The 23325-nt window shown below is 48.8% G+C and overlaps 1 protein-coding gene across 3 annotated transcripts in view; it reads right to left on the reverse strand.

Moving 5' to 3' along the window:
- Positions 1-23325, reverse strand: part of RAP1GAP2 (RAP1 GTPase activating protein 2) — a 261381-nt gene that overhangs the window by 201544 nt on the left and 36512 nt on the right. For 2 of the 3 annotated variants that reach the window (XM_051992129.1, XM_051992127.1), the window contains exon 2: positions 3567-3602. In XM_051992129.1, coding sequence (XP_051848089.1) covers positions 3567-3589 — 23 coding nt within the window. In that variant the 5' untranslated portion in view covers positions 3590-3602. Of the gene's footprint in view, positions 1-3566; positions 3603-12459; positions 13178-23325 lie in introns of those variants that run through there. The other variant, XM_051992126.1, reaches the window with a different exon arrangement.

Below are 23325 nucleotides of genomic sequence, written 5' to 3' on the forward strand. Positions count from 1 at the left end.
ACTCTCTTGTAAGTGGGATCCAGAGACCAGACCGAAAGCCCCTGGACTCTGTCCTTAGGAAGTCAGGCTGCTGTCCATAGTTAAGGATCCACAGAACAGACCCACTCTGACTCCTAGCCCTGCATGCAATGACTCTCCAGACCCCGTGCTCTCCCCGGAAAGAACAGTCATTACACAGCCAAGAATTCTCTTCCTTGGAAGACGCAGCGTTGTTGGCCGACCACATCCTGATCGGGGTCTGAGCCCTCCCCATCCCTGGGCCCACAAAGGTCACGAATGATTTGCCCAGTGGTCACCCAGCTGGTACCAGAATTCAAACGAGACTCCCTGCCTCTCCAGCCCCCTCACATGAAGCATACAGAGATCTCCTTCCTTGGTAAAATGAAATAAGGAAAACGGGAGAAGGCAAGGGAAGCCCCCCTAATCTGTCCTTCTCTGGGGAGACCAGAGGCATGAGGCTCCCAACCCTTCTTCCAAACCTCCTCCTTTACAAAACTCATCTGGGCCTGTCTTGGACACCCCCCAGTCAGATGTCCGACAATCCAGAGATTTCAGGGTTGGGGAGGCAGCTAGATGGTACAATGAGTGGTACAATGGGACAAGTTCAAAACCAAGTTCAAAACCAGCCGTGTGATTCTATGTGATTGCCTCAGTTTCCCCAACTTCAAAACGAAGATCATCATGACACCGATGTCAGAGGGTTGTCGGGAAGACGACATGAGACAATATTTAAAAAGCTCTTAGTACCTAGAACACAGTAGGTGCTTAATAAGTGCTTGAGCAAGCACCCAAACCCCCTTCCCTCTGGTAGGTTGGCGGCAATCACTTTCCCATTAGCGGATGATCATGAGAACCTCTATCTAGACCTGGAAGACATGTCAGAAACCATGTAGCTCAACCCCCTCACTTTACAGAGGAGGAAACTCCCCCCAAAGGACAGGTGGCTTACCCCCTCACACAGTTAATAGTTAACAGAGCCCACACCCTGTAACTGCAACCTCCAGGCCTTTTCTTCTGCAGCATAATCCTTCATATTACAAGGGAGGAAACCAACTTTGGGAGGCGCAAAGTTCCTGCCCAAGGGCATACTGACTAGAAAGTGGGAGACTTAGATAAAGACTTTGGTTGCCTTTATTTTTTTTTCTTATTCTTCCTGAAGATCTATCCATTGACCCTTTAGAGATCCATGGACTCCAGATTAAGAGCCCTTATCCCAGATGGTCTGACCAATGGAATCATAAAAACTCCCAGGAATGCCAACTGCCTATAAACTCCTTTGAATTCCCCCCAAAAAAGAAGATTTGGGGGGCGTATGATCCCTTCTTTCAAGTATCTGAAGGGTTTTCTGGGGGGAAAGGGAATTAGACTTCCTCTGGCCTTAAAGCTAAACCAGGGACAATGGAAAAAGAGGCAGATTTAACCCTGAAGCCCTAACACTGAGAGCTGTCCAACCTTGAAAGGGCTGCTTCGGGAGACAGGGGATTGTTTCTCACTCGAGGTAGTCAAAGATGTTCTTACCCATTGGGTTTGGGGCAGAAGGGATTCTGGTCTAGCTTCGGGATGGGGACCAGATGGCCACCTAGAATCCTCCCAATTGAGAAATTTTGTTATTCATAAAGCTCAAGAGTTAGGAATGAAAGACTAGGATGCTGGATCAAAGAGGTGACAGAAGTCTGGGAAAATGACTGTCCTACTAACACTAATGAAATTTAAAAGGGTCACTCTGGCGGTCCGAGCCTATGTGATCTCCCTATTCCAAAGTATGGAAGGGTGCCCCTGAAATTCAGCTCGTGATAGCCGGACCTCAGTGCCAGAGCCCCTGCCAAACTGCTGCCCTCTCCGTGAGAGCTGCTTGGAGAGGGTGGGGAAGCAGAGACCAGTTGAACCACTTCAGCTGCTCACTGAGGCAACCTGGGCTTGGTCCCCTGACAAGCAGAAGCAGAAAGGAGTCCAGGGGCCCTTTCTTCGAAACAAGGTTCAAAGCTTTCACTATTGTACCCATATCACTCCCTTGCTGCTCTCACACTCATTCATAGGAGACTGCCTTGTAACTGATGATAAGTCTTTTCCTCAGTCATCCAAAGTCACTTATCACTTAAGTGACCCATTTCCCAGTGATAATGATTTGGCTTCTTTATGTCCCATCTACCTCCCATATAGGAAACTACCCCAGTATTTAGTGGATCCACATCCATTCAAAACCATAGTACGTGAGCCCCCACCAGTGTGTTTACTTTTACCAGATCAAGCAGCAGAAAGATCTTAGCAAGATCGCAATGGAATCAGACAGACCTGGGACAAAGAGATTCCTTCCAACCCACAAAGTGCCCTGGTTGTCGTACAAATAAGACCTGAAGACTGAAAAGATGCAGGTGGAGAGAGCAGAGCTGGCAACCTTTGTCCTTTTTCCTATCAGCAACGAAAATCCCTGGACTCTTGACATTTATTCCCCATCATGCCTCACACAGGCCTCGGGTTTAGAGGCAGAATGATTAATCCCTGCAGAAGTTAATTGAGACTAGAAAACCCTTAGTTGGAGAGAGAAAATGAAAGGAACCAATTTTGATAAAGGCTGATAATTGCAAGGATTGTCCTGTATATGAATACAGGAGCTATTCAAAACTCCCATCTAGTGGTCTGCTGGTAAATATTTAACAACTAGTTCTCTGGGAGAAATAAATGTACACATAACACATGTTTAAATTCAATCCACATTATTAACATTTTCCCATCATGTTCTTAAGTCTAAACAAGCCACAACATAACAGTTAAATCCTGATTTGTAGGATTTGCCACAAATAATAATATTTGTAGAAACTGATAGATATATATGGAGAGAGAGAGACACACAAAGAGAGAGACAGAGAGAGAGAGAGACAGAGAGAGAGGAAGGAAAGAGGGAGAGAGAGAGAGAGAGAAAGGAAAGAGAGAGAGAGAGAGAGAAGGAGAAGGGAAGAGAAAAGGAGAGGAGAGGAAGAGAGAGAGGAGAGAGAGAGAAAGAGAGGAAGGGAGAGAGAGAGAAGGAGAGAGAGAGAAAGAGAGAGAAAGAGAGAGGAGAGTGAGAAAGAGAGAGAGAGAGAGAGGAAAGAGAGGAGAGAGAAAGAGAGAGAGGAGAGAGAGAGAAAGAGGAGAGAGAGAGAAAGAGAGAGAGAAGACACAGAGAGAGAGAAAGAGGGAGAGAGAAGAGAGAGAAAGAGAGAGAGAGGAGAAAGAGAAAGAAAGAGAAGAGAGAGGAGAGAGAAAAAAAGAGAATCTTAAATATAAATACTTAGAAAATTTAACAAAGGGCTTCTGAGAGCCGGTCCATGCTGCCTCCAGCATAACCCTGTTCCCATTTGTCCCCATAAGTCACTCTCCAGTCACTCCTTTCCCTAAGGAGGGAAATGCCCAGTGAGGAGCCCCTGGGTCCAGTCTTCTCCAAGCACAGAGGACTGTAGACTTCATTCTGCAATTCCTTATTCATTAACTGTGAAGGAGGTGACGGGAGAGGAGCATGCTGGGACCCTGCAGGGAAGAAGCTTTGGATTGGGCATGTGACTTTTAGCAGAGGGGAAGCAGCTACTTACTTGACCTTCAGGCTGGCCAGCATGTTCTTGTCGATCCTGCCAAAACAAAAACAGAAGTGGCGATAAGGGGCTGGGTCTGTGGTCAGGGGTGTAAGAAGGCGCTGGATGGGGGATCGGGGTGTGCTCTCAGCTTCATTGGCTCCTGGGTTCGGAGCTCGTGCAAGTCCTATAGCTTTAGAGCAGCGAGCTCGCACCCTCCAATGTACAGGTGGGGAAACCACCCAGGGAATTAAAGCCACCTGCCCAAAAGGACACAGATGGCAAAGCCGGGATTCAGTCAGTTCTGACCCCAGCACTTTGTCCTGTGGGACACTTAGAGAGCCTGAGTGGGGAAAGGAGGAGAAAGGGAAGAGGAGCGTTCCCTTAAGGAGTGACTTTTCCCCCTGAGCACTCACCAGTCACAGCCCCTAGGACCGTGGGCAGCAAGCTCTGTGCCTCCTTCTCTCACCTTATTCACTCCCTGCTGCTCCACACAAACACCCACCACCACACCGCCTGGGTCCTCAACCCAGTTTCGTCCCCCTTGGAGGCTCTGGAGGAGCCATTTTCATCTATAAATCACGTATTTATTAAACATCTCCTATGTGGAGGACCAAAAAAAAGCTGTATCTCTGCCAGAAGATCACAATATGATCGGGGAGAAAAGACACCTACATGAACAAAGAAAACTATTACATAAGACAGCAGGAGCTAGGAACAGACAACTCACTTTTGAGTCAGAAGCCCTGGATTCAAATCCTAGTCCTGTACCTGAGCTCCCAACTATTACTAGAACAAGGCCACATTAGGGGGCTTCCACTTATCAGAGCTGGAAAGCTGTTTGTGCTTGGGAAGCCATTCCCCGGCCCATCCCTGAGTCTGTTTTCTTATGCTTAAAATGAGAGAACTGGACTAGGTGCCTTCCTAGGCTCCTTCCATCTGGATATCTTGTGAGTTTTCTAGTAGTCTGGGAAATGGCCCAGACTGCCAAGTATGGGGGGAGCCCAGGCAAGGAAGGGATCTTTGTGCATTTGGTTGATAAGGAAAGTTTCCTGGAAAAGGAGAGGTTTGGAGGTTGGACTGAAAAGCAGCTAAGATTTAGTCCCATCTCTCTTGAATGCAAAGGCCAGGTGGCCAACCTTGAAGCCAAGGCGCCCTTCCTCGGCTCTCCTTGCCTGACCTAAATCAGACCGACTGGCACAGACTGGCGTGATTATAGCTATTATCCCCCTGCAACTTATCAAACTAACCCAGCCCCTCTTCTGCCATCCTGGCTGCCTCCCCACACCTCCTTAGAAGCACATATCAGAGCCAGATGCCTCTATTTTTACCCTAGCATATGTCAGTCCTTCACACTGCCAGCACAAAGCCTCAATCTCCCTCCTAAAGCGAAAAGGTGGGCAAACTGCCCAAGCTTATTTGGTCTCCCCAACAGACCACGCCCTTCTGCCTAATCGAATAGTCTGAGTTCCCCCAGATGAGAGTCCGCATAAAATTAGTCCTATTTAAATGAAAGGATAAGCCCACTGAAAGGCCCTAGGGAAATTTAATCATCAAGCATTTATTAAGCCCTACTAAATGCACAGTGGAGTTCTAACCAGCAATAAATCCCTCTTTCATCTTGACCTTTGCTTTGGCAGACCCTCATTCATTCCATCCTCTTGACTTCCATCTCTTAGAACTAGCAATCAAATTGAATTTATTAAGTACCTACTATGTGCCAGACACTGTGGAGTTCTACCCAGCAATAAATCAACTTGAATTTATTAAGTACCTACTATGTGCCAGCCACTGTGGAATTCTAACCAGCTATAAATTCCTCTTTTATCTTTGGCCTTTGCTTTGGCAGACTCTCATTCATTCCTTCCTCATACACTTCCTCTTGACTTCCATCTCTTAGAACTAGCAATCAAATTGAATTTATTAAGCACCTACTATGTGCCAGACACTGTGGAGTTCTACCCAGCAATAAATCCTGTTGGAATCTTTACAAACTGCTAACTCATTAGAGTTGATGTTTTGGGCCAGAACCTGAAACAAGGAACTAAGTAGAACTAATTGATACAATGCTTGTGTTCACACCTTTACTCATTGGAGTTCACAAGTATGGGAGATTCACAAAGTTAACTGTGTAACTTTGTGAATTCACACCTCCCTTGAAGCTCTTAGGGCCAGAGAGCACTATGGGAGAAAACCCATAATCCCTCTCTCTCGTATCCCACAATTCCTCTCTTTCATATATAAGAAAACAGACAGAGGCTCCCGGACAGAGTGGAGCTGAAGATTGAGAAGGCTCTCTCAGAGGCACAACCAGATTCATCTTCCTCTCACACCACTGTAGTTGGTGGCTGGGCTCCTGCACCTCCCCCACTGAGACCAAGCCGGTCTGAAAGACTCGCCAGAAAGCTAGCCGAGCCCCAAGTGAAGGAGACACGAGATTCATTCCATCTCTGTGCTGGTTGGAGGCTGAAGAAAGCAGAGGCAGAGGCTGAAGGACAAAACCTTGGGATTTGGAGACATTCGGAGGGAGCTCTTGGAACCAAGCAGAGAGATAGACCTCTAAGCTAACCGGGCTATATTGGAGATAATAAAAGATCTGAACTTTTATCACCTGGCCTCATTTGGGATAATTATTGATCTGAACTGATATTAAGGCTGCCTCCAGAAAACCTCCCCAAGAAACCTGCTTTCTCCCAGAGAGAACCATCTATATGTTATATTCAAAAGAAGAAAATCACCACATTTTGGTGCCCAAACAGGAACTTGAACTCGCTCCCAGAAAGAACCATTTTTACATTATTGTAAAGAAGAGAAAAGAATACAACAAAATCCCTCTTCCATGTTCGGCCTTTGCTTTGGCGGATCTCGTGCCTTCCTCATGCACTTCCTCTTGACCATCTCTTAGAATTCCTTCCATTCAAGACTCAGTCTGACACAGAAAGCCTCCCCCAGAATCTTCCTCCTGAAGTCACTTTGCATGTGTTTTTGTATGTTCTCTTACCCATATCTGTATTTCTGGATATATAGCTCTCACTATTAGAATGCAAGCTCTCGGAGGGCAGGGGCCGTTTCCACGCTCCCCCGTTTTCTCCACTTTCCCCCAGCCCTCATTCACCACAGTGCCTGACATACAGCAAGGGTCTCAATGCCTATTGATTGATTGTTGAATGTTCATTTGTAAGGCAGCATTTTTGTCCCCGAGCGTGGTGACTGATGTGTTTGGCGTTAGACACTTTCAGGCAGAGCGGTGCACAGAGAGGAGGTGGGCTATTCTGACACACCCTGAGGGAGCACCCCACCCATGCACACCTAAGTCAGCCTAGGATGGGCTAAGCATTCAACAGATGAGAGCAGGGTGGAGGAGGAGCTGTGAGGCCGTGGAGGGGCTGGAAGGAGAAGGGAGCTCTCACTCTGCTCTGCTCTGCTCTTGGCCAGGCTCCCTCCACTTTTGCTTTTTGCAAAATAGAGAGAAAAGCCAGGTGTATGGTGCCTCCCCAGCGCCACTCCCCTGCCCGCTAGTTCGACTTTCTAAGAACTTCATTGCCACTGGGTCCCCAGAATCAGGCGGCAGACAGACCGGCCGAGGGAGAAGTCCGACACACTCATCCCTGTGGCTCAGCTGGCTGCAAGGCTCTTGCCCTCCCCGCTTCCCAGCCCCTCCCTGGCAAAGACACCCAGTTCCAGGCATCCGTCCGTCCTAGACAGCAAAGTTCCCACGATGAGGGAGGGCGTTAGCCACCTGCGGAGGGTGGGGAGCCTTGTGGCTTCTACAGGGGAGAGATACTGAGATATGGGGCAGGCCTTTTCCCTTTCAGGAAACAAACACTGAGTCAGCACTGTTTGTTTTTGTTTTTCTCTCTTTTTCTAATCTCATTTTTTTTCTTTTTTTACTTTTTAAAAAAAATTTTTTTATTATATCTTTTTATTTACAAAACATATGCATGGGTAATTTTTTTCAACATTGACCTTTGCAAAACTTTCTGTTCCAACTTTTCCCTTCTTTCCCCTCACCTCCTCCCTTAGATGGCAGGTAGTCCAATACATATTAAAAATATGTTAAAGTATATCTCTTTCTCTCTTCTCACCTTCCTTCTCTCTCATCTCTTCCATTTGCTTTCTTTATTCTTGCATTCCCTTATTCACTCCTCATTGCTTTCTTATTCTTTCCCTCTCACCATCTACCTCCCTTTATCTTCTCATACTTTTTCCAGTTGATTCTCTCTTGTTCTCCCTCTCCCCTCCTCTCTCTCATACACTAATTGAGTCTTTTTCCCCTTTCTCTTATTTGCTCTCCCCTTCTCTATTATCCTATCATTCACTCTTATTATTCTATATTTTACACCATTAGTCTGTCATTCATTCTCTAATGCCTCCTATCAATCTTCTTTTCCTGTCATTCTCTCCGCATCTCTTGGGGAATCACGGAATCTCCGAACTGAAAGGGAGCTCGCAGAGCATTTCACCTGACCCAGCGAGCCCTTCGTACTCATAAGTGGTCGTGGGGAGTTCTGGGGGACCACGTGAGGAAGGGGGGCCTCATTCTTTCTCATTTACTCTGAGACAATTCTCCTTGTGAGTCCGAGCTGCTCGCTGCCCTCTGGCTCCTCCACTGTCTCCCCGTCTCTCAGTCTCCATCTCCTTTTCTACCTCTCCCTCCCATTTCTCTCATTTACACACATCCTAACTCTAGATGTTACCTGGGCTTGCTGAGGTCACTCCGATCCACCTCGCACTGCGTTCTCCCTCAACTGCATTCACCAGCATCCTTCCAAATCTCGCCTCAACGTGATATAGCGAGTGGGTAGAGCTGCCCTAAGGGACCTGGGCTCAAGCCATGTCCACGTGACCCTGTGTGAGTCCCTTCACCTTCAGTTACTTCAGTGGCCCCAGAAAATGCTCTGAAACTCTAATTGACCAAGAAAGGGCGGATCTACATTGGTAGAGGGAGTTTCCTTACCGGGAACGCCTCATACCTATAAAATCCCAGGTCCAATCCCATCCCATCGTCTCTTCGGGGAATACTCCCAGACCTCTCTGCTGAGCTCCAGCCACATCTCTAACTACCTGTGAACATCTCTACCTGAACAACCAACGGCTGCTTCCAACGCACCTCTAAGGCTGAACTTGTCTCCTTCTCACTCCCCATCACTGGGGGCCCCATCACTGGCCCATCGGTTTCCTAGTCACCCAGTCCAAGTTTAATTCAACCGATAGTGATTAAGTGTCTAGAACCATGGAGCTGGACCTTGGGGGGAACCTTCTTTCTACAGAGGATATCCCTGAGGTCACGGGCAGCCAAGAGACATGTCCAAGATAAGTAAGAATCACGGGCAGGACGAATGTTGGTCAGACACTATGTTAGTGGCTGCTGGCACAAAGATGAAAAAAGTCTCAATCCCTGTTCTCAAAAAACTTACCCTCTGATCATCTGGGGTGGGGGATCCAGAATATACAACTGGACAAAGAGAGACCCAGTCAAGGTTTCCTAAGGAAGGAGGAAATACTTTCAGATAGGGGGAAATCCAGAGGGGCTTCCCAGAGGAGAAAACACCTGGGCTGAGCAGAAACAGAAGGGTAGAACTGAAGGAATAGTGTATTCCACGCATGGGGGGAGAGCAAAGAGGAGGAGATGTAGAATAGCCAGTCTGGATGGGCTAGGGAGAAGGCCTGGACCTGGGATGTCACGGCTACAGGGAACTCCCAAGTGAATGCAGTCACTCCCCGAGTCGAGATGCGCACCTGCCAGAGTTAGTTCCCTGGGGCAGGGAGATGATTGCTCAGATTGCACAGACCATGTGCCAAAGCCCGGCGACTAAAGAGGTGGCTCGGGGTTCAGTGGGAGATGCCTTAAGTCCAGGTTCGTGGTCTCTGCCAGACGTGGTGGTTGTTTCTGTCCTTCGTGACATTGGGGAGGGATGCCGGGACACGCGAGTGGCTTGGATTTAAGTGAGGGAGGGTCTGTAGGGTCACCTGCCTCACTCCTCCAGAGTCTCCGGGCCCAGTGGCCAGATTCAGAGCGGGACGACTGGAGGTGACCCTGGATGCCCCAGGAGACCCTGCTTCTTTAAGCTAAGATCTTTAACAGGTCTGTCTGACTGAGCAGGGCTCGGTGAGAAACGAGTAGGGAGCCACAGAAGGTCCCACTGTCACAGATCCTTTGGCTGATCGGCTAAAGGAGGATTGGAGGCACGGAGAGCCCTGGGAAAGTGACTGTTCCAAGCAAGACAAGGGCCTGTCCATGTGCCAAAGCTCATGGTTCTGGAAAGCCACCGAGAACTACTCTGGAAAAGCCACGAAACTCTCTGTGATCTTGGACAACCTGCACCAGGGCTGGATTTCCCAAGGAGGCCAGAGGGAGCAGGAAGGCCCCCCCACAAAACCATCCTCAGCCGGAGCAAAGGACTGGGAGAACGTGGGTGCACCCTGCGGTCTGTAAAGGGGATGCCGGGTTGCCGTGCCACAGGAAGTGGCGATTATCAGGAATTCAGAGAAACGTGGGAAGACTTCTGCCAACTGATGAGAGCGAAGGACGCAGAGAACACTTTTCCCAATGTCCAGATCAATTCAAAGGAAAGCAGCTGAAGAGTGCAGAACACAGCCCCGCAAAATGAGCAGTGGCGGACTTGCCAGGGTCACACAGCCGGTCAGGCTGCCTCCCTGCAGGTAGGCTCAAAGGAGGGATTCGAACCCAGTTCTCTGACCGGCCCTGCTGCATAGAAGGACTTCTTCCCTACCCTGCTTCCTCCCCTTCTGTCACAGAAGCAGCACCTAGTAATCCCCGGCCGGCTCTCAGTCAAGAACTAACCAAGGCCGGGATCTCCCACTGCATGCGGACCGTCTCTGGTCGTCCTGATCTGGCCACAGGACCCAGATGGCTCTGGAGGGAATTCCCTCACTTAAATCCAGTCCATATTATGGCATTGCTCCCTGAGGTCACAACAGACAGACAGCACAGAAGCAATATGATGGCTGGAAGGGACCATAGAGCCCCGCTAATCCAGCTCCCCCATTTTACAGATGAATAAACCAAGGCCTAGAGAGGGAGCGGAATCTGCTTATGCTCAGCCAGGTAGGAAGGTGTAGAGCTGGCTCTGAGCCCAGGTTATCTACTCTAAATGGGTCCTGCCCTGATGCTTCTGGCAGCAAACCCCCTCTGGATTCTTGTCCCTCCCCCCTTTTCCCCACTCCCAATCTCTGCCTCCATCTCCCCCATCCTGTCCCCTCCCCACTTCCTCCTATCACCATCCCCGCCCCAGGTTCTCTCCCAGTTATCTCTCAAAGGGGACTGCTCTTCTCCTGTCCTCCCCCTGCCCTTTTCTGTGAAGTCCCCGCCCCAGGAACTGAAAGGAAACTGATAACGGGACTGAGGCTTCTTCTCCCCAGCTGGGAAGAAGCTGCCTCAGGCCTAAAGTCTACCAAGACCTCGATTTCAAGCAGGAACTCTCTTTGCCTCTCTCTGTCACTCTCTGGGGCTCCCCCTTTGCTCCTTCTCTCTCTCCCTTTTCTGTTTCTGTCTGTCTCTCTCTCTCTCTCCCTCTTTCTGTCTTTTTGTCTGTGTGTGTCTCCCTTCCTCCCCCCTTTTCAGGCTCTGGTTCTCTGGTCTGACTTTGTCTGTCTCTGTCTGTCTCTCCCTCTCCCTCTCTCTCTGTCTGTGTGTGTGTGTGTGTGTATGTGTGTGTGTGTGTGTGTGTATGTGTCTTCCCCGCCTCTGTTTCTTTCTTTGTATCTGTCTCTGTCTCTCTCTCTCTCCTTCTTTCTGTCTTTTTGTCTGTGTGTGTCTCCCTTCCTCCCCCCTTTTCAGGCTCTGGTTCTCTGGTCTGACTTTGTCTGTCTCTGTCTGTCTCTCCCTCTCCCTCTCTCTCTGTCTCTGTGTGTGTGTGTGTGTGTGTGTGTGTGTGTGTGTGTGTGTGTGTATGTGTGTGTGTGTCTTCCCCCCTCTGTTTCTTTCTTTGTATCTGTCTGTCTCTCTCTCTCCCCCTCTCTTCTCTCTCTCTCTCTCTCTCTCTTCTCTCTCTCTCTCTCTCTCTCTCTCTCTCTCTTTCTGTCTCTGTCTCTCCCTCACACACACACACAAAATCCCACAATGGCCCTCTCATAATCACTGTCTGTCTGTCTCTGTCTCTGTCTGTCTCTGTCTCTGTCTCTGTCACTGTTTTTCTCTTTCTGTCTCTCTCGTACACACACATGCACACTGTCCTCTTCTGTCTCTCTCTCTCTCTCTCTCTCTCTCTCTGTCTCTCTCTCTCTCTCTCTCTCTCTGTCTCTCTCTCTCTCTCTCTCTCTCTCTCTCTCTCTCTGCGTGTGTCTCTCTCTGTCTCTGTCTCAGTCTCTCTCTCTCACACACACACACAAAATCCCACAATGGCTCTCTCATAATCACAAGGTGCCCCGTGTCTCGGGGTGTCTGACCCTGCAGACATCAGGAGGGCCTCCTGGTCCTGCAGCCTCCGGCCCAGCCCCCACGCAAGGTGTGTGAGCAGCCACATGTCTCCAGAATCCCACGGGCCAGGGATGTCTCCCGGAAGGCGCTGTACCCAAGGGGTGATGAGGGGACACGTGAAGGCTTCTGGCGGGCTCCCCTAACTTACTGTCACCGGCCCAGAAGGAGCAGTGGGGTGCAGTGGAAAGAGCCTGGATCCAAATACCCCCCCTGACCCGGGATCCTGGCCAACCTCCCGAGCCCCGGGGATCTCATCTCTAGCACTGCCTGCTCCCCCAGGACCGTCTCCCGCGGTCCGATTCTCACACTCCCTCGCTTCCATTCAAAAACTCTCAAGACCCCGCCCCGCTGGCCTCTCACACCAGGTCCCAGCCGTTTGTGGAAAGGACCCTTCCCACGGGTCACCCTGCGCCTGTGCTGGCCCCGGGCCCAGCGCGCACCTCCCCGCGCCCTCCCCCGGCCCGGGACACCCACCATCCGAAGCCCCCGAAGGAGACGCTGCGCTTCCTCCCAAACATTGCGGCGGGCCTCCCGGGCATCGGCGCTGACGGCGGCGGCGCGGAGCAGCGGCGGCTCTGGGGCTGCCCGGACCAGGCTGAGCTCTGGGGGCTGCCCACCCCCACGCTTCCTGTGGGAGGGCCGACCGGAGCCCGGGGCGGCAGCTTAGGGAAAGCGTCCCGGCCGGGCCCCTCCAGAATCGGGCAGAGCGCGCTCGCGACCTTGGGCCCGGCTCACAAGCGGTAGATGAGGCGGAGAGGAAGGAGAAGGGAAGCAGAAGGTCAGGGGGGGCAGGTTCCCCTCCCCCGCCCTGCCACCACACCCCCAGGGGAACTGGCAGCGGCGGAACCGCTCAGCCGGCAGGTTACGCCACCCCTGCCAAGGGGACCCAACCGTGCCCTCCGACCCCCAGGCTTCTAAGAATTCCCACGGACCCTCCCGCCGTAGAGAAGCCCCAGGAACGGCGGCCGTGGGAGTGTCAGGGACCCCAGGGAGAATGAGCCGCAAAAACCGGCCCCGGAGCCCCATGGGCGCTCTCCCGGTGCCCGGGGTGCCCATCCCTCGCCCTCATGCAGCCAAACAAGGCCGTATCTGCAGGGCATTTAGCACCACGCCCGGCGCGCTAGGAGCTTAATACGTGCTGGGGCTGTCCGTGAATACGGGAAAGAGGAGACAGTCCGAGGACCTGAATGAAAATCTTGACTCGTTTACTTGTTTCTTATGAAATCTTAGGCAAGGAACTTCCCCTCTCGAAGCTTCGGGTTTCCTCACCGGAGAGGGGGGTGGGGGTGGGGAGGCCGGCTCGGACAGGCTTTCAAATCCGGCCCAGCCTGGAGAAGTCCGACTCCGCGAGCTCCGAGCGTCTCTGCCGGGGACAGATCCCAGATCCCAGATCCCAAATCCCAAATTCTGCCTCCTCCTCCCGTAACAAGTGCACGCCCACGCGTGTTCGGACACCGGCGCGGGGTCCCCCAATCTGTGGGCCCAAAGCCACAGAGACGTTCCATGGAGGCTCCCCGTGGCCAGGACTCTCCCATCGCTGCCCAAGACCGTCCCTCCATCCCCATAGTGCTGAGCCCTTGGGGGGCCACAGAGGAACCCTAGCAATAGGAAGTCAGGGGGATTCATGAGCAGGGGGGCAACATGGTCACTGGTTTAACCTTCTGTTCCAACTCCCTCATTTTACAGATTTGGAAACTGAGATCCAGTTAAGCAACAGGCCCAAGGGAAAATTATTTCACTTGCTTTTTGGTTCTTCCAGGAAATACATTTCTTAACTCAATGGTAATTCCTGGAGGTCACTAAACGTGACCCATTGATTTAGCTTGCGATGTACAGTAAGTGTTTAGTAAAGACTTGGTGGATAATGGAGGACCTGAGCGCAGCCCCCCATCCTGAAACCAGGGACCATGTTCTCCAAGGGGACGAGACACACATCAATAAGTGTGAGGGTCTGGGGGAATAGGGCGCAGAATCCCACTGTCCTGACCGAGTAGGGAAAGGACATCTCCACTCAACCAGGGAGTGTGTGAGGCAGGAAAGACCCCCGAAGGGCCACAGATTTAGACACAGAAGGAGCCCTAGAGGGCATCCAATCCAACGTTCCGTTTTTACAAATGACGAAACTGAGGCTTAAAGGGCTCCCTCTCCTTCCTCTCCACCTCCAAGAAGGAGAAATAAGGGGCCCCCGCTGTAGCTGCCCTGGTCCTTCCAGGGCCCCTAGTTCCCTCCACCCCTTCCCCTGGGCTTCCTGTTTGTGGCTGCGCTGGTGCAGCCCTCACGGGAAGGCAGGGCTGCAAGAGAGAACCAGCATGGTGGGGAGGAGGAGACAAAGGCCAAGGCTATTTTTGCCCCCTTGTGACATGTTTTCCCTCCCTCCCCCACTGCCCCAGCCAGCGGGCCTGAGATGGGGGAGGATTGCCTCCATTCCCCAAGCCAAGATGGGGCAGAGTGCTCTGGTTTGGGGGGGCTGGCTTTCAATTCGGGAAGACAACAGGATCCTGGCTTTCCCTTCAGGAGGCAGGATTTTTTGGAAGAAGCATGATGGCCAGCTGACACCCAGAGGGGCCGGGAGCTGAGCAGAGAAACTGGGGTTCAGACCCCCTTCCCTTTGCCCAGCATATCCAGCTGCTCTCTGGCCTGCAGAGCACCTCAGGCCCTAAAGCGCTTCCTCCCACTTCCATACAACCTCCTTCCCAAAAAGAGCACCTTGAAGCAAAAGGAAGAGGAACTGAAGCCAGCTAGTCCCTATGTCATTGGAAATTCCTCATCCCAGAGGGTCATTGGAAAAATGGGCAGCCAGAGGAAGGCTGGGGTGCCTCACTATGTGCGTGCAGCATGAAGATGGGATTTGCATCAAAGGCCTTGGGTTCAAGTCCCACCTGTATGTTTTACTGCTGCCTGGAGAGGAACCTCCTGGGCCTCTGTGAAATGAACATCCTGGGCTCTGTGGGTTCTAAGGTCCCTTCCAGGTCTGTGAATTGTGGCTCTATAGAGCTAGAGAAACAGTGTGACCTAAGAGAGCATTTGGACAGAACCCGGGCGTCAACCTCAGCTCCGGAGGCCACACATTGGGCTAAGGAATCCCAGGGGTCCTGCTGTGACCGGGGCCCTGGGACATACACCATTGTGTCCTGGTCACCTGGCTAAGGGAGATACAGCCTTCCTTCTCTGTGCTTGCCCCTGGACAAAATAGACAATAGATTTAGAGCTAGCAAGGGCCTCCGACCTGAGCAAGTCCAACCCATTTCACAGCAGGGGAAACAGATATAGGAAAGTAAAGTCAATTGGCCCAAGATCACCCAGATAACCAATGTCAGAGGCAAGATTTGAACTCAGCTTCTCAGGACAAACCAACTGCCCTCCTTCCCCACACCGCCCCCCCCACACAGGCTATACTCGCATCGTACCTGACAATTGCCAGCATCCCACAAACATTACCTCATTCAAAACTCACAGCCCCTTGAGGGGCACATCATGAGCTGTATTAGCCCTGATGTCCAGAGGACTTAGGACGATGAAGTGTTCAGGACACCCGGCTGGCTAGAGGCTAGAAGAGGAGGGAAGGGGACAATTTTAAATCCTGGTCCTGAGACCATGGCTCTAGAGCTGGAAAGGATCTCAAGACCTCCAGGCCCACACCCTCACTTTACAGATGAGGAAACTGAGTCTGCTGCCTTCTGAAGCAGTATGCTTTGTGCTTGACTCCATTCCTCTTTGTGGAGGCCAGACAGTAGAACTGAAGGAAGAAGCTGTCAGAGGATGAGGCTGGGGGTGGGGGATGGATGTGGAGAGAGATCCAGAGGGGGGACTCCTCTCTAGGGACCCCCAAGCACTTTCTCTAGCTCTACTCTGCTCACAGGGACCTTAGGGGAAACAGAACACCAAGCTTTTCATTTCCCGATTAACTTTTGTGTGCTTAGAAATATTTTTACTCTGTTTAGTTTTTAGTTTCCTTATGAGAAAACTCTTCCTTTTACAGATCAGCGACAAGGCCAGCCCTCCCTCACTCGGAGATGCCCCACTGGATCACCTCCTTGTAAAACAGATCCTGCACTCAAGGGCTGAAGGGCAAGGGAGATGACAGAAAGAAAGGAAAGGGAGAGCAGATGCTAAAATCAGCCATCCGCTGCCCCGGATGGCAGAGACAGAAGAAAAAGGGATTTGGGTGAAGTTGTGGGGAAATTTATCTCTGAGCCTAAGTGGCACAGGGATGGAGTGCCCAGCGTGGAGCCAAGAAGCCATTGTCCAGTTGTTTTTCAGTCCCATCAGACCCTTCCTGATCCCATTTGAGGTTTTCTTGGCAAATGTATTACTTTGTCATTTCCTTCTCCAGCTCATTTTTACAGGGAAGGAAACTGAGGCAAACAAAGTGAATTCACTTGCTTAGAGCAGAACAGCCAGTAAGTGTCCAGATTTGAACTCACAGATGAGTCTTCTTCACATCAACTCTGAGATACGGTGCTATTATTATCTCCATTTTACAGATGAGGAAACTGAGGCACACTTGCCTGGGATAACAGTTACCAATCTGAGACTCAGGTGTTCAGCACTCGCCTCACTATGGCGCCACCTAGCGGCCTTTACTCTGCAAACGGACCATTGTGCTGTTCTTCACCCAGAACTCCCCATCTCCTGCCTCAGGACATTTTCTCTGGCTGTTCCCCTGAGCCCGGAATGCCTTCCTTCCTCCTCTCACTTCCTGGCTTTCTTCAAGTATGCTCTAGAAGCTTTTCCTAGTTCTCTTAAATCTTGCCCCTTCCCTCCGGGATTAGCCCAAATTTACTCCATATATTTTGCTGTTATTTGTATATTAATATAGTTGCTTGTATATTATCTCCGTCATTAAACACGAAATCCTGGAAAACAGAGGAGACTGTGTTTTTGCTGTGTGTTTGTGTATAGGTGTGTACCCCAGAGCACAGCGCCTAGATGGTAGGTAGTTAAAACACATTAGTGGATTAAATGACTGATTGACTCAATAGAACTGTCACATAACGAGTTATCACTAAAACAACACCAACCTGACCTATTTAACAAATTGCTGATATTGAAAAATGGAAAATAGATAAAGGAACAAACATCAACACAGACTATCACTATTTCCTTAAAAAGTTTTAACAAATGTAAATCATCACAACCAGAAGATCCAAAAACTACTTCTGCCCGAAAGCACTCAATCTCCTTGTCTAGGGTGAGGCATCCAAGGAAATGCCAGTTTCAAATAAAAATTCATTTGTAAAATCTTACAGAGGGTGATGATAGAAAACCAGGAACTAGGAACATTTGAAAAAATGATAAAAAGAAAGTAGGGGTGGGGGAATATACAAAAAGCCTAGCAAAGGAGCCAAATATAAGCAAAACCATCCTAAGGGCATTTACTAATGAATTTAGGAAGAGGATCACAGATTTAGAGCTGAATAAAGTGTTTTTATGGTATGTTTACTAGGTCAGAAGAAAAACAGGAAAGCTCTATAAACATACATGGAATTATAAAAGTTTTTCTATGATAAATTTCTCCAGTCAAAGTGGAATTTCCCCTTTGGGACTCAATATCACAATCCCCAAAATGTATGAAGAAGTAGAAAAAGTGAGAAAGAAAACAAAAATGGGGCAGCTAATTGGGGCAGTGGATAGAGCATCAGCTCTGAAGTCAGGAAGACCTGAGTTCAAATCTGACCTCAGACACAATATTTCCTGGTTGTTGCTTCAGAAAAACAAAAACCAAACAAATGAAAAAGAAAACAAATTTTAAAAAGCCATTGGATTAGACTGACTATACTCAGAACCTGCTTAGACAGGTGGTCTACGGGATAAAGTGATGGTCCAGGATTGGGGGAGATCCAAGTTCAGACACTTACTTATAAACTGTGTCATTCTGAGTTTCCTCAGCTATAAAATGGAAATAATAGTAGCACTATGTTTCAGAATTGCTGTGAGGATCAAATGAAATAACATTTATAAAGCACTTAGAACAGTGTCCAAACCATAATAGGTGTTTAATAAATGCTTATTTCCTTCCTTCTAGATGAGATTTGTCTGCAGGAAATGAAAACATTGTGATAGCAATGAGGCACTGATTTTCAACTCCACTAAAAGAGAAGAAAAGCTTGGGGGAAAATATCCTTTAATATTTAATATCAATATTCCCCCAAAAGGAGGCTATTAATATTACTTTAATGCTACCCAAAAAAAGGAGACTGAGGAGATATTAATAACTTCCAATCCATCTGCTTAGTTCCCCATCTTTATAAAATTATCATGAGAATAATCTACATAAGTTCTGAGGACATCTTTCATGAAAGTTTGAGAAGGAAACAGGAAGGTTTTTTTTTTCCCAGAGCAAACTGCATCTTTTTAGTAATACAGTTGACTGAAAGATAGAGAGAAGACAAAATCCTGCTGCATCTATTGTTTGTTGACTATGAAAAAAGCATTTGATTTGGCACAAAAGAATGCCAGGGTCTTCTTAAAAGGAGTGCCTCTCAAAGAGACGCCTTCAAAATCAAGGTTTCTCCCGGGAATATGTCAAAGCCAGACAAGAAGACTTGAAAGCTGTATCAAGAAAAAGAACTTTGTTTGACGGCTTTCTGATTATTAATACCAAGTGAAATAACAAAGATGCTACCATCAACATGGCGCATGATGTCCAGGTATTCCTACTTGTGGCCAACACTGGACACTACATCCAGTCCCAGGATGTTACCTATGTGAGTTCCATTATTACTCAATACTTTGGCCTAACTCTCCAAACATTAAAAACAAAGTGGATTTTTTAAAAAACGCCTTTTTCATATGAATCGGGATGGCCATTCCATAGAGCTGGTGCAATAATCTATATATCTTGGTCAGACACATCATATAGACAATGATTGAGGCACAGAACAGGAAGGAGAGACAGGCTAGAATGGCTTTGGGAAACCATGTCCTGTTGTTAATTCTCTCTAAAATAAAGATCTGCCTTAAAAACAAAACTAAAACCAAAAAGAACCCTCTCATGACGTCATTCACGGAATGTCACATTTTCCAAAGAATGACAGTTGGAGACCAATGAAAATGGTGGGAGGATTTGACTCCAAAAGCTTTTCAAAGAAAAATGACATAGGAAAAGCGATGTCAGGGATGTCATCAGAAAGACAGGGGAACAGAAAAGAAAGGGGGCCTGCTGGTAGTCATGTAGAGAAGACTACTGGTACCTGATGAGTGCTCCACATGCTCTATTGGAAGTTAGGCAATATCTAGGGGAGGGAGTGGAGGGAAGAAGGGGAAAATTTGGAACACAAGGCTATGCAGGGGTCAATGTTGAAAAATTATCCATGAATATGTTTTGAAAATAAAAAGTTTTAATAAAATGAGTAAATAAATAAAAGTAATATATTACAAAAACCATACACTATGACCAGGCAGGATTTATACCTGGAACATAGGTTTGGTTTAACATTAAGAAAACTATCAGCACATATGACTTTTTCAATAACAAAAGCAATAAAAATCATATGATTATCTCAATTTAAAAAAAAAAAAAGCTAGGCAATGTCAATAAGAGAGGGAGAGGAGGCCAGGGAACTTACAGGTGAGGAAACTCCTTTTATCAATGCAGGTCAGCATTTTCTCTGCAATTTAATCCTAAGTGACTTGCCTGAGGTCACACGGCCAATATGTGTCAAAGCAGTTCTTGTACAGTAGACCATTTCTCCATCTCTTACATCATGGTTTCTCAGAAACGTGGAGGGAGCGCGCCTGGTTTGGTGAGAATCCCTATAGAGACTCTGTGGTCAGAAATGGAGAAACATTGCACAGAACGGAAAATATGGAAGGGCTGTGATTGGTGGAGGAAAATCACAGTTGCAGCAAGGTATTAAAGTTCACAGATGTAGAGACTGAGGCTCAAATAAGCCTGGAACCACAGAAAAGTTGAGAAAATGTACCTCTCGTTATTTTCAAGAGATGTGAGATTTTAGGTGTGGAATAATGCACACGCTTTCTAACTCAGCGGATGTATTAGCTAGGTTTGCTAAACTGGGTTACAGTTTGGCCATTTTCTCTCCTTTTTATTTCATAATACCGGGGGTAGCCCTCTGGAAGGCAGAAGGATAAATTCAGAAATGAGAGCATGGTAAAGCTAGAAGATATTTGTGAACAACCCTCTTTTCCTATTCTACTAAATATATATATGAAACTATTTAATGAGAAATTAATATCGCTTATATTTAATAACTAATTATTGCATAAGGACCAAAGTTCTTCTACTTTTCTACTTCCTTAATCCAGAAACCAGCCAGTGTGGGAAAGCTATCTTAGAGATTTACCCAGGCTGAAATCTAATCAGATAATAAAAGAAAGTCTAAGTTTGGGCTAATGGATGCATTGCTACTCTGTGTATTTGCTCAGACGAGTTTTCAGAAAGGTGGATTCCTCCCCCTCCATTATCGAGACAAGCGATGTAAAAATTGACATCTCTTTGACAAAGATCTGGGCGACCTAAATCAGTACTCCCGAGACTTTGATTTTAACATAGCCCGCACATCTCATTGGATTAAGCAGCTCCAGCTGATTTCCATCCCTCAGGAATACCTACTTCAAAGGAATTCCTCTTCCCAGGGCATATGAACACCCCGTTAGGATTCTTTGGTCTGAGACAGATGGACAACCTGCTGGAGAGCCTGCTGGGTATTATGATTAAATTACCCAAAAACCACGGCTTTCAGAATTTATCATACCCATACATACACAAATATAAAATCATAGATATAGGTATATATGAAAATGACTATTTTATTTGGTGAATTGTTGAGTTCAGAATAAAGATAAATAAATTTGGAGGAAAACAAGAGTCGCTATAATTTTTTTAAATATGGCCCAGAGTTTAACTTGAGTCCAGATTGACTGATTTCCAGTACTTCACTGGGCTGACACTGTCCCCCGCATTCACGAGGGTCCCTCGGTGGGGGCTTGAGCCCTGGAATTTAGCTTCCTCACGAGCTTAGGCCCGCCAGCCACACTGGGCAGAACTTGACCAGTTCTGCTCTTTGGCCCACACTACAGGAAACTTCTCTGTATTTCTGTAAGTCTCACATACACCGTCCTCCCCCAATTCCAATGCTTCCTGTAACCTCAAGCATCAATGCAGTTCCTCTGTTGGGTGTTTAAAGGTCTTCATTCTCTGAGCCGTCCTCCCTTTCCACTCTTACTCCCCTCCAGCCAAAACAGCCTCCGTGATCCTCCAACACGCTCCATCTCCTGCCTCCTCACCTTTGTCCAGGCTCTCCCCAATACCTGAATGACTCCCTATTCCTCCCAGATTCCCGTCAAGGCTTAACCCAAGCACCCCCATCCCCAGGAACTAGAGCACTTCCTGGGAAGTCAGATTGTTTAAACTTAAAGTGCAGATGAACTTGTAATGTGGAGTAAATTTAAAATGCATCCTAGGGACCTTGTTGTTGTTTTGGAGAATCTGTGTCTGTGCCAGAGCTTTAGGGCAGCTCTTTGTGCTGGGGAGAATGAGACCCAGCCACCCTCCCCTTCCCACCCCAAGGCTCCAGAGCAAACAGGAGCTCCAGAGCCCGTGGCTAGGCTCCCCAGTCGGACACCGCCACGCCAGATCTGGGGGCTCAGAGAAGGCCAGGGAGTCTGCCCCCGGCCCTCTGGAAGCCCCCTTTGTCCTCTCTTCCCTGGCTTAAAAGGATTAGCCAAAAGGCTGGGCCTCCACAGGTCAGCCAAGGGTCCTTCCCCCCCTCAACTCCATCCCCCCATCCAGAGCTTCTCTCCCCAGACCAGCGACAGGAAACCCAGGAAACAGATGCCCTGGGAGCGGGGATGAATCACTGTTGCCCGGCCTCCTCCCCCAAGAGTCAAAGGGCCTCCCCAGACAATTGGGGCATTCACAGGGGCTCCAGGCCTTCCTGCCCCTGAGACCCGTTGGGACACTGCCCTACTGTGTGATGACCTTCCAGTCACCTCCCTTGTCTGCGCCTCAGTTGTCCCCTTTGTAAAACGGGGAGAATAATTCTTGTTTCCTTATAGGGAAATTGAAGCTACAAGACAAGGCAGGGATTCACCGACTCGGGGCTTAGACCCGGAAGGGCCCTGAGGAGCCTCTGACAGAGGTAGAAACTTAGATCCAGCGGTTGCTCTGAAAGACAGTGGCAGCTGACACTAAGGGGGAGACCACCGATGTCTGCCAACCACTGCACACACTCTCCCATCGGGCAGAAAGTTCACTGACTTGTCTGGGTCTCACAGCTGGTAAGTTAGAACCAGGACTCTGAATCTGCTTCCACCCAGCCCTCCCCACCTACGTGGGTGCTGCAGAGGTCCCGGGGAGCCCGGGCCGAGTTCCCCCTTCCTCCGTCCCCAAAGGAGCTTAAGGGGGAAATTAATGTAAGAACAGAATTTCTGTGTCATGTGCAACAAACCAAAGAGCCCGCTGGGCCGGCGGCCAGAAAGATCCGAATTTGGGTCCTGACATTTAAGGGCTGCTCTCACCCTCTCTCTGGGCTAAGACTTAGCTTCGGGGGCTGCCCCCTGACTGAGAGAGAAAATCTAAGACTCTGGAGCTGCCTCCTGGGGGTGTTGGGAGGATAAAAAAAAGGGGATGAAAAGCTCAGGCAGCTACATGTCCCAGTGGACACACAACCGGGTCTGGAGCCAGGAAAACCAGCTGGATGACCCTGGGCCAGTCCCCTCACCCTGTGTGCCTCAGTTTCCTCCTCTGTCTAATGAGCTGGAGAAGGAAACGGCGAAACCCTCCAGTATTTTTTACCAAGAAAACCCCAAATGGGCCACGGAGCGTCATCCGGCCCAAGCAATGTTAACTCTGCAAACCTTACAGGGTCCGCTGGAATGGCAGGGGCGGGTCTGACCTGCTTCTGAACGTGGTACGGTCTGTGTACTTCCAAGAACAGAGATGTGGTGATTCTAACAATGAATGTGCTAATTGCAAGTGACTCATATTAACGTCTACCTTCTAGGATCTTGCTTAAAACCTCCTCCTTAATTCCCACGGATTTACTCTGCGGGATGAATGGCTGACAGACTCCTGGGAGTCAGAGCCGGGGGTCCAGGCCCACCGAGGAACCGGACAGACTTTAGGAGGGAAGGTGACGAAGGACAAAGACACTGGAGCTGGGTTCCGGTCCTGATTCTGTTGCCTGCTAATGACAATCTCCAGAATAATGGACAGAACACTCAATCTGGGGATTGAAAAGATGCGAGTTCAAATCCTATCTCGAATAACTTGCAACTGTCCCATCTTAAACCTTGAACCTCATCTAAAAAAGGAGGATAATGTCACCTAACTTCCAGGATTTTGATGAGGATTAAATCAGATAAAGAATATTAAAT

Source organism: Antechinus flavipes, chromosome 4 (assembly GCF_016432865.1).
Source record: "Antechinus flavipes isolate AdamAnt ecotype Samford, QLD, Australia chromosome 4, AdamAnt_v2, whole genome shotgun sequence".
Lineage (NCBI taxonomy): Eukaryota > Metazoa > Chordata > Mammalia > Dasyuromorphia > Dasyuridae > Antechinus > Antechinus flavipes.